The 11,918-nt window shown below is 31.1% G+C and overlaps 1 protein-coding gene across 1 annotated transcript; it reads left to right on the top strand.

The window, feature by feature from the left end:
- The first annotated feature begins 11,119 nt into the window (after positions 1-11,119).
- On the top strand, positions 11,120-11,715 carry LOC126720025 (EG45-like domain containing protein). Its single transcript, XM_050422507.1, has one exon. The coding sequence runs from the start codon at positions 11,278-11,280 to the stop codon at positions 11,713-11,715; it is 438 nt and encodes a 145-aa protein (XP_050278464.1). The 5' UTR covers positions 11,120-11,277.
- Positions 11,716-11,918: the final 203 nt, after the last annotated feature.

Raw genomic sequence — 11,918 nt, forward strand, 5'->3', positions numbered from 1 at the left:
AGAATAGAATTGACCCAAAATTAACATATTTTTAATTAACACTACTTTATTCTCCTCCTACCTCTTCCTACAATCCAAATAGGCCCTAACTGACCTTACATTACTACTTGCTTTTGAAAGCCAGAGAATTAAAAGACTAATAGTAATAAAATAAAATAAAAAATAGATAGGTTGAGATATTGCGTGTGGCTTATGCTGATCATATTCCTTTTGTGTTTTAGTTCTGAAGCTTGACCTCTTAATCCAAAATCAACTAGTCGCTAATTGATATCTAGGACTAGAAGCTTCTTTTTTTCTTTTTTTTTTGGGGGGCCAATTTTGATTTCTATATTTTGTTAATCAAAAGCATTGAAGTTAAAAGTTAAACCTTAGTTATATTTGGAGAACATATGGGACAAAATATAGGTTCTCCCCGTTACTGATGCTTAAGGATGGTTAACTTTGTCATAATAAACTAGCGGACGATTGATACATAGGAACTCATTGCTTTCTTCGTATTTTAAATAATAATTTTATAGCAAGTCATTAATCTTCAACTTTTGTATATTTCTTGAGATATATGGTCAAGCAAAAACGGTCTAATCAGATTGTTTTTTTTTTTTTTTTTTTTTAATAAGTTGAAATTAAAGACAAACCCTAGACAGTTAGTCATATTATTTGGAGAATATGCATATGGAGACAAAACTTAATAGTGAATAGTCCTAGAAGCCTAAGATATAAGTAAGACACGGAGTATTCTTAGTTTGAAAAAATCAACTAGTGGTGGGTTAGGTTCAAATCATGCAAGTGCCCATGTTTTTCACTTTTTAGGACCTTAAGAATAATATAGAGACATTTAGGCAAGCAACCTCGTTTAAATCCAAAGGACTGAAAACTCGGACTGTGCTAGGTTTGACAAAGATAAACTTGTGGTGCCTCTAGAGAGATCTTAATCTTAATTTCCCTTTAAAGATCACCGATCACACAAGCCCCACACTAAAGAGATCTTTCAAGTTTCGGCATCAATTAAATGATATAGCCCTAATGCCCTTCTCAAGAGAATCTTTCTATTCGTACTAGGGGTTGGGTTGGACTTTGACTAAATTAAATATTCGTCCTGGGCCAATCCATCGTGCCTTTATCTCATCATTCTCTTAATATGTTACAAAAGGAGAAAGTCTTTAGGCACAACAAATTTAAGAAAAAAATTTCACATCTAGTTTATATGACAAACTATTAGTAGTATAAGTAAAAAATTGATTTCAGTGACAATTTTAAATAATCACTAATAAAAATATACAAATTTAATTATTATAAAAATATTATAAATTATTTTTTGTCATTTATAAAATTACTTGTTTCGAGATCAATAAACAGCACGTGTTCAAGGACAAATTAAGTAATTATGACTTTGACCAAGCCTTCTTTTTGGTTTAAAGGAACACGTTGGATAATATTGGATTAAATAAATGAAAAAAAAAAAGTTGAAAACGTTGTTGCAAAACGAAATAGCTAGACACGAAGGGTCCGTTTGGATACAGCTGAAAACTGAAAAACACTGTAGCGAAATAATTTTTAAATGTGTGAATAGTATCGTAGGACCCATTTTTAATGAAAAAGTTGCTGAAAAGTGAAATTTGTGGGTCCGTGAACAGTACACGATATGCTGTGATTGGTCCAAAAAAATTTGAAAAGTCAAAGTTTGTGGCTACTGTTCATTGAACAGTGCATGAACAGTAGCCGCAACACCCAAAACGCTCCAAAACGCGTGAAAAAAAAAAACAGACAAAACGCAAACGCAGGGAACTTTCAGCCGAATCCAAACGCACTCGAAGATTCAATTGTTTAATAAGTCTTAACAACGAAGCTATTGAACCCACTTGACCAGCAATAAATATATTTCCTCTCTCTCTCTCTCTCTCTCTCTCTCTCTCTACATATCTTTTTACAATATGATTAGTGGGAAGTCATAGTAGGAAGGAATATCATTTCAGCATTAATTAGAGTATTCATCAGTCTATGAAAAATAGTAAATTTTATTATTGGGTTTCAGTTCTTAATTAATGTGACAAATAAAATATACATTAAAATGATAATTTAAAAAGTGTAAAAATTTGAAATGACGGAATTCTGATTGCCAAGCCCAAGTTAACATAACAGAATTCTAATTGTAATAGGAATCTAATCTAGCCGACTATATATGTGTGTGTTTGTGGATTTTGTATATCCTGTAACCGGCATGCCGGGTACCTCACAAAGAGGTGGCCCTCACAGTGTGTGGGTCCTGCCTCTTTGTGAGGTACCGGCATATACTTGTGAGATTAGAGGTGCATCGCTTTTGTCAAAAAAAGAAGGTGCATCGCTGACTCTCAACTCTGACTGTCAAGCAAAAGTGTATGTTAGGTGTATTGTCTCTTTCCTGAGATAGATTGGTGAAAATTGACGTAGAACATTCAGAAGAATCTTTTGGGCCCCATTTCTTTCTGGTGTAGACAGAAATTGTCGTGGATCTCCTTTTCCAATAAAAAATTGTTACCTAGCACCTTCTTGACTTCTTGATTGGATTTTATTAAATGAATCAAACAGGCCGTTATTTGCAAAGCACTGTCAGGAGTTTCTAAATTCTAACTAATCGTGGAAGAATCACATGGTTTCTATATATTTTGCTATATATTTTTATCACAACTTTTGCTATATATTTTTATCATAATTATTTTGTGTGATAAATTATAATTAACTGGTTGTTATTTTTATATTGATCTACTATATATTTTCGCCTTAGAGAAATAATTTGTCTATAACATTTTTATAACAAATCATAAGTGACAGGTTGTTATGGGTTGTTATTATTAGAACAAAAAAGTAATCTTACTGTTAGTTTCAAATTTGAATCAATAAGAATTAACCACCTATGATTTGTTATAAAAATGTTATAGACGTAACTAGCTATATAAGAGATTTATGACAAAGTGTTTAACAATAACTGTGGTACTTGAATTTTTGGGGTTTGTATGGATAGAAGGGGCAATGGAAATTCAGGGAAAGCGTTAAACACTAAACAGGTTTTTACAAGCTTATTTATATTATACATATATGCTCTTTTACAAATTACAATTTGTTTAATATATATATGGTTGTTGGCAACTGGCAAGTTGATTTGAAAGCAATATTAGTTTGTTGACATTATCATATTACAATTCAGCTATGACCTATTCTACAATTAATGCCAAGAGCACAGTGTGCCTTCGTTTGTATAAGGCAGTAGTTGGATAAACCTCTTTGACCACGGAATGAGCGTGTGTGAAAGTAATAATGCAAGATTAACAACAAATTTATGGCCTGTTTGGATGTTAAAAAAAGAAGAGGGAGTAGAGTAAAGAAAGGAAGAGTAATTCAATTACCTTGTTTGGAAGTTTTTTAAGAAAGGAGCGAGAGGAGTTTGGAGGGGTTTCAACTACCTCTAATCCCTCATTTTTAATTCTCCCAAATTGAAGAGATTTGGAGGGAGAGTAGAGTACATAAATTATTGAAGATGTAAATTATCTAATTTACCCTTATTATATTAATAAAATTACAATGTTTTGTAACGCGTGGTGTATTGTTTGGATCAACATTTATATACTCGCCCTTGCAATTCCTTTTGATTGACTTGATATTAAGAGAAAAAAACACACACAAATACCAAGGAATTTGATTCGGTTAACCCTTTTGCATTGAGAGCTCAATTGAATTTCATAGTAGAGTATATATAAGCTAGCAAAACCACCTCATATTGTTTATGTGATATAAGTGCCTTCATGTAAGCAAAGGGGATTCCGTAGTTGTAGTCATCATGTGGGGTTGTGGCTGGGTTACCAAGCACATATCCTTGTATCCAAATTCAATGAAAATTTACTTCAACAAAATTAAATATTTTTTCATTGAATTATTTTAGTGCCAAACATTTTTTTCTTATTTTAATTATTATCAATTAAGGATGGTTTTTTGTAGTATAATAAAAAAGCAGAAAAAAATATTTAATCATAGACCAATGTTGATTATTTAATTCACATTAAAAAAATTATAAAAAAAATATTGCATGCTATAATCATAATTATTTAATCTAACAAATTAATTATAGACCAATATTGCAAGTCTATTTTCAAATATGGGTAAATTTGTCTATTTAAAGCATTTCCTCTCCTCTCCCTCTTAATTTTTAAAACATTCAAATAAGAGGAAGGGTTAATTACTCTCTTCCCCCTTATTAATTTTAAAAACATCCAAACAAGGTAGAGGGGAATGATTCCCTCTACTCCCCTCCCCTCCCTTCCATTTCTAAACTTCCAAACAGGCCGCGCCGTACACAAACGCAACTTGACAAATTTTGTTCGGCGTGCAAAAACAATAGGGTCTTTAATAATAATGCTAATTGTTTCAATTAATGACTTTAGAATAAGAGCACAGTATTAGGGGCCCGAGGCCATGACTCTTTCCTTAATTTTATTACTATTTGACTCTCTTTATAATATTTTTTTAATTAAAAAATAAATAAATAAATAAAACCCAGATGCTGTTGTCACTTTCAAGCAAAATGTAACAATCAGAACATAAATGACATGATGTGGACATTTCAAAAAAAAAAAAAAAAAAAAGGAAAGGCAACAGAAAGGTAGTTGTAAATTAATTTGTAATATGACAATAACATTTGCTGAAATAAAATCATGTTTTTTGCTCAAAATTTTACTGAATAAAATCCTTGTCCTTCACAATCTTAGATGTCTAATGGATTGTCATTCTCTCTTTCAAGTTTATTCAGCTAAAGACATGTGAATGTTGTCCAGTAAACCAGTACACACACACATATATATATATATATAAAACACCATGTAAAAAAAGAAGGAAATCAATTAATATATTGTTCTCTTGCAAAATTAATATAATGTTCAGTGATGGCTGACATGACCCCAGTTTTAATGAATTGAGCATCCCTAAATTGGTGATAGAAGCCAAAATCACCTTTGCGAATGACAAAAGGACTCCAAACAATGGATAATGAGCCAGCACATTCCTAAATTGGCATGTGTCCTAAAGTTTTTATAAAAATTTCAGGTCAAATAGTGTTTTTCCTCAAATATTGAATAACAATGAAACAACTTCTGCATGTGTCATTGTATTTTGTTTCATAATTTAAAAAACCCCACTCAGTTGACAGGAGAGCATTATATTATATTTATAATGTTATATAATTTGTTTATTATTTTAATAACAATTATATATATATATATATATATATAAAAGAAGAAAAGTCCAATCAAAAGAAAATGTAAAGAAAAACAAAAACGTTAGGATTCTAAACCAGTACACTTGCTTTTGTAGACATTTCCTCTTAAGGAGCCTTGGAGGCATTAACTAATTGGATGATTGGATTAAAACTGCAAGTGATACACATCACATGTTTCGTAAATAATGGAAGAAGCAAAGAAGAAATAGAGTAAAAAAATAGATCCATTGAGTTAAGACAAGAGATAAAAGACATATTTGGGCCAATTTGTTACTGTTGTTTAAACAACAGTTTTTAATGTTTAAACAATATTACACGTATTTTCACATATTTTCTCACCCACTCATATTTTCAAAAAATAGAAATTACTAGAAATCTTTTACCAAATGGGCCAATATCAAAGAGTTATCTATGCCAGAAGGACCTAGTGGTGTTTGTAACTGTGTGGTGGTGCAAATAGGTATTCTTCCTATGAAGACAAATAATAGCCTCACATTGTGAAGTGATTGTAGTAAGCCTTAAACCTGTTTTTTAAATAGAATTTCTTCTTCTTTTATTTGTTAAAATATTGATGATTGGTGAATGCCTAAATATTTGTTTGGAATTTGGGAAGGCCAAAAGTATATCTAGTCTTGAAAATTGTTTAATTAGTTAGGATAACTAATATTTCAATATATCTTTTTTTTTTTTTCAAAAATTTTGGGAGGGCCATGGTCCTCTCAGCTCCAACGTGACTCCACCATTGACTGTATAGTATGTTGACTGGGACACGTGTAAGCATCTCTTTTCACTACTATAAAAATAAAATAAAAAACGCACTCCAATACACACTAGACTAATGTCGAGCATTTGCAAAATATCTTAGTATTTTTATCTAATAATTTGATAGAAAGGAAGAAAGCGAGTTCATTACGTCTTCAACTTTGTGTTTCTTGAAAAAGTACGTGGTCAAGCAAGAAATGGCTCTCTCTTTCTTCCCACATTTTGCTTTCCATCTTTTTATTAAAAAGATTCGAGAGTTAAAGTTAGTTAAAACACACATCCTTTCAAATATTTGTTTTGTTTTTTTTATGATTCTCCAATCTATAAAGTTCCCGGAGATTACAGAAGTTAATTTTCATCTCACAAAAGGTTTTGAAAAAATCCCACAACAAAAATCTGCAAAATAAAAAATTTGAGAGCTGCCGGGAAGACAGCTTATCAACACTTTGACAAAAAAATTTCCATTTTTTACTTTTTCTTTTTCCAAATTTCGTTTTAAATTTTTTTGTATTTTTAAGAGATAAATCTATGGTTTTTACTTTTTATTATGATAAACTCATATTTTTGGTAGGTTGATTAGCCTTTAATTAGAAATTAATAAAATAATTTCTAAACTCTACATTTATCTTGTAAAGTTATCCTATATCTTGCAAATAACCATAATTGCCTTCCATTTTAATCCATAAGAATTAAGATTTTAATTGAATTTTCATAATCTTTTTAAAGACCAATTAAAATCACATACATTGATTCCTTTTTTTTTTTTTTTCTTTTGTCTTTTTTATGATGAAGACATGAAGTCTTCAAAATTTGTTTGAATTGATTCAATTTTTTTTTGGTTTGAATAGAGAATATCCAAATTTTATTGACGTTATTCTCTAACCCTAATCTCTTTAATTGGGTTACAGCCTTTATACAGTACATGTGGGCGCTTTTACACATCTCTATGTTTATGCGTTTGACCAAAAAAAATTTCTTTTTACTTTTAATTTTTTTTTTTTTTTTTTTGAGTATGACATTATATGTATTAATATTGGCCCTTGATATTTTCTTTTTGGTGGACTATCAAAGACATCGAATCTTCTACAGATTATTTATTTAAATAATTTAATATATAAAAGTTTTTTTTTTTTTGCAGATTAATTTAATATATAAAAGTAGATTCATTTTTTCTAATGCGAATATAAAAATAGATACGTTTTCACAAAAGAAAAAAAAAAATAGATACATGAGAATTTATGTTTTATAGTGAAGACTGAAGATGATATTATATAATATATAAGTTAGGCTTAAGCTAAAAAAAATATAATAAACAAAAAAAAAAAAGTTGAAAACGCTGTAGCGAAACGAAATAGCTAGACACGAAGACCCAACTGTTTAATAAGTCTTAACAACGAAGCTACTGAACCCACTTGACCAACAATAACACCTCTCTTAACTCATGTATGATTGTCCAGCAAAACTTTGTTAGGTGTATTGTCTCTATCCCAAGATGGATTAGTGAATGTACAAGAACAATCATGCATGCATGAGTTGATAGAACATAATATACCCATACACAATCATGCATGCATGAGTTGAGAGAACACTTTGTTAGGTGTATTGTCTCTATCCCAAGATGGATTGGTGAATGTACAGGAACAATCATGCATGCATGAGTTGAGAGAACATAATATACCCATGCTGTATGTCATGCAAATGCCAGAGAGAGCGTGAAAGGTGCTTGAACTGCTTGTCTGCTTCTTTGAATAATTACCTTTCTTTCTTTCTTTCCCTACTCTCTCTCCTTCACCGATCTGATCTCTCTCCTTATCTTTTGATCTATTTTACCAAACCTTATCTCCAGATTTCATTCCTAAACGACAAGATAGCATTCAAATACAAAAAATGGCCGTTCGGCAAAATTGAGTTAGGACCAACTCCAAGGAAGAGTCTAAACACCAAAGCATGCAATAAGATCCTTTCCATTAAATTCCTTCAACAGCTTCTTTGTTATCTACTATAGGGGAACATTTAGGTTGCATCTAGATGGATGATCATTTTGATTATTGATTTAAAATGGCTTCATTTTTAATTTATTTATTTTAAAATTCCTTGGTTGGGTTCATATTATATGTTGAAGATTTGAAATTCAGATTTTAAAATCCCTTGTTGGGATATATACTTGTATTTGGATCAATAGAATGCTTAATTTTTTCAATTGTTTTTTTCAAACCTTTTGCATTTGACCTAATTGAACAAGCTATTAGAGTCATGGTTTCAACTACTATGATCCAACACGAATAACAATTAAAAGATCGGTTCTTGGATTGATAGGTGCTTTTAGAGATCGACTCATTTTTTTATACCGCAAATAGACAAGATGATGGTTCTTTTTTTTCTTTTTCTTTTTTGTGTTGGGGGGGGGGGGGGGGGGGAACCAAAAAGAAATTATCAATGCACACTTACATAAAATTCATGGAATGAACAAGAAGTAAACACTTGGGAAATTTTATAAATTAGCACGTGGCATAAGTTTTTTCCACCAAATATCATGTACATATTCCCAAAATAAAAAATTATATAAATTAGTTTATATTTACTCTCTTAAGTAATATAGCAATTTTCCATTTTTAATAGAGTTTGTAGTATGCTTTTAATGCTATATATATATAGTACCTTACACATTGTACATAAAGTTAGGTCATATTTAATGGTAGATATGATTCAAATTGGGGTAATTATTGAGTACTCTCAGAGTACTATTAATGCATATTCCTCATTCTCACATAATTATGGGTCTCACTTATTAAATTTATAGTGGGACCTATAATTCATGTGAAATGAGGAAATATACATTTATGGTGCTCTCAGAGTATTCTATAATTTTTCTTTCAAATGGGATCACTCAATATCAATAATATCATAATTAATGGTTTTATATATAAATTATGCATTCCATGAACTTTCATTCCAAATGTCAACTATTTGTGACCAATAACAAATACAAGCATTCTTATTCTTAAATCTGTAGCAAAAGGCAATTGAGGAATAAGCAAGCATATGCCCTTTGGGAATAAACATTTTTTATTATGAACATATATACTTATTCAAAGAGTCATAAATATCATTTACCCAAATACTATTTTGTTATTAATTCTTTACAGGAGTAATTAATTCTTTACAGGAAAACTACTTGACATTTGTTAAGACATTTGTTAAGCAATAGTGTAATACCATATATCCACCAAGCGGGAGTGAGCTTTTGTGTGTGTGAGAGTGCACCATGTTATGGTGTACTCTCACACACACGTTAACGCTACTAACTTTTAAAATTATCTACTCCCTCCGCCCCACTTTATTTGTCCTGTTTGAAAAGTCAAACTTTTTAAGGGAACATCATTTATTATCTTGTCTACCTTTTAAAAATCTACAAGTTTCCAAAACTACTCTTAAATAGATTTATCAAAAAATTGAATTAATAAATTAATAGGGATATAATAGGAATATTAGTAAATTAATGACTTTTATTTTTAGAAACAGAACAATATTTTGGGACATCTCAGAATAGAATAGAGGACAAACAAAGTGGAACGGAGGAAGTATTATTCTGTCCTGGCTTTTAAGAGACAAAATTCTTCCACACTCAAAATGTCTTGTAAATCACTGATTGGTTTGACAAATTTTTCTTTCTAGTGACGCGGAACATTCGGAGAATCTTTTGGGCCCCATTAAGGCGGGCCAGGATCTCCTTTTCCAATAAATAAATGTTACCTAACACCTCCTTGTCCTTGATTGGATTTTACAAAATGAATGAGTAGTCGCCAAACAGGCCGTCATTTGTAAAGCACTATCTGGAGTTTCGAAATTCTATCTACTTGTGGAAGAATCACATGGTGTCTATATATTTTTACCGCAACTTTTGTTATATATTTTTATTATAATTATTTTATGCCATAAATTGTAATTGATTGATGGTTCTTTTCATATTAATCTATCTTTTTTTTTTTCACCTTATAACCAACGATATAAGAGATTTATGACAAAGTGTTTAACAAAAGCTGTGGTACTTGAATTTTTGGGGTTTGTATGGGTAGAACATAGAAGGGGCAATGGAAATTCAAGGAAAGCGTTAAACACTAAACAGGTGTTTATAAGCTCATTTATATTCTACATATATGCTCTTTTCCAAATTACAATGTGTTTAATATATATATATATATATATATATATGGTTGTCGGCAACTGGCAAGTTGATTTGAAAGCAATATCAGTTTATTGTCATCATCATATCACAATTCACGTATGACCTATTCAACAATTAATGCCAAGAGCACAGTGTGCCTTTATTTGTATAAGGTAGTAGTTGGATAAGCCTCTTTGACCACGGAATGAGTGTGTGAAAGTAATAATGCAAGATTAACAACAAATTGAGTATTAATGCATCTTCTAGCAATAGACAGCCATTACGATGGTGGAAAAAGAAAAGCTAGAAGTCTAGAACAACAAAATCAAGATGCCAACTTCGTTTCTCAAAAAGAAAAATTAAGATTGCATTTGGGAATTTAGATTTAGATTTTAGATTTTAATTTTAATTTAATAGATTTGAAATGCCTTAATTTCAAATCTATTGATTTTATAAGTTATTTTAAATTTAAGCATTTTAAAAGTTTAAAATCCTTGGTGAAATTTTCAAATCCAAATCATTTACGTTTAAAACTTTTCAAACAAGTTATTTGGATTTATTTAAATTTAAATCCAAATGCTCAAATCATGTTATCCAAACCCACCATAAAGCAATTCAATGACGTCCAATCTAATTCCACTAGTCTAGAATTGAAGGAAGTTAGATTGAATTGAGTTGGTCAAAAATTAACCTAATTTGCAATCAGCTCGTAAAATAAAATTCTAACAAGTTAAGAAGAGGTGGCCAAATACCAATGCATATACCGATCAAGGGACAAAAGTTAGGCCTGCTGCAACTGACTTTCACTTTTGACTAGAAATTTGGAAATTTTGAATAGGTCACAGCCACAGCCAACTAGTATCTTGATTTGGATCCCCATCTAGCTACCATACATCTATAACCTGGGGAGGTGTGACTTGACATTTCCTATTATAAACGGTTTCTTCTGCTCTCTTGTTCTCTCAAATCTCATTAACTTCAAGGCTAAGGAAAAACATTACTGATCAAATACCAGATAGCCAAGGAAAAGAAGCTATTTCTTAATTTTCCAACTCCCTTTATACTCTCAACAAGTCCCAAGTCACTACTCACTCGCAAGCAGAGAAAAATGAATAGGTCACAGCCACAACTTCAATGGTTATTTCTCAAGTTATTCTTGGTTTCATTGTTCCTCCATTTCCATACCTCTTATGGTGATGTTGGAACCGCAGCCCAGTATTCTTCCCCATATTTACCCACAGCATGTTATGGAAGCGATGCGTCAAACTTTCCATCCGGGAACTTTTTCGCAGCAGCCGGTGATGAAATATGGGACAATGGTGCAGCTTGTGGAAGGCAATACTTTGTGAGGTGCATCAGTGATTCAACACCAGATGCTTGTAATCAAAACCAGACAATTCTGATCACGATTGTTGATTACATGGGTCAACCACCTTTTGCCCACCCAACTTATAACACCACCATGGTTTTGTCCAACACAGCTTTTGGGACTATTGCAAATTCATCAACTGCTTCTTCCTACATCAATATAGAGTTTGAACGGTAAGGTTTTTTCAATACCCTTTCCCTTTAAGGCAATATATGGTCTTAGCTTGTTGCCTAGAAATTCCTTTAATTATTTTCGTCACTTTTTATGTTGTATAGCTTGTTGCATACTCTGAATATTCTCTTCCCTCTTCTTCCTTAATTAGTTGACATTAATTATGCTAAAAAGTTTTTAAAATTTGAATTTATAATCAGCTGTTTATA

Source organism: Quercus robur, chromosome 3 (genome assembly GCF_932294415.1).
Source record: "Quercus robur chromosome 3, dhQueRobu3.1, whole genome shotgun sequence".
Taxonomy (NCBI): Eukaryota; Viridiplantae; Streptophyta; class Magnoliopsida; order Fagales; family Fagaceae; genus Quercus; species Quercus robur.

Bases quoted from the DNA above. Each gene is read 5' to 3' on its own strand.
- LOC126720025 (XM_050422507.1), top strand. From the start codon at position 11,278: ATGAATAGGTCACAGCCACAACTTCAATGGTTATTTCTCAAGTTATTC.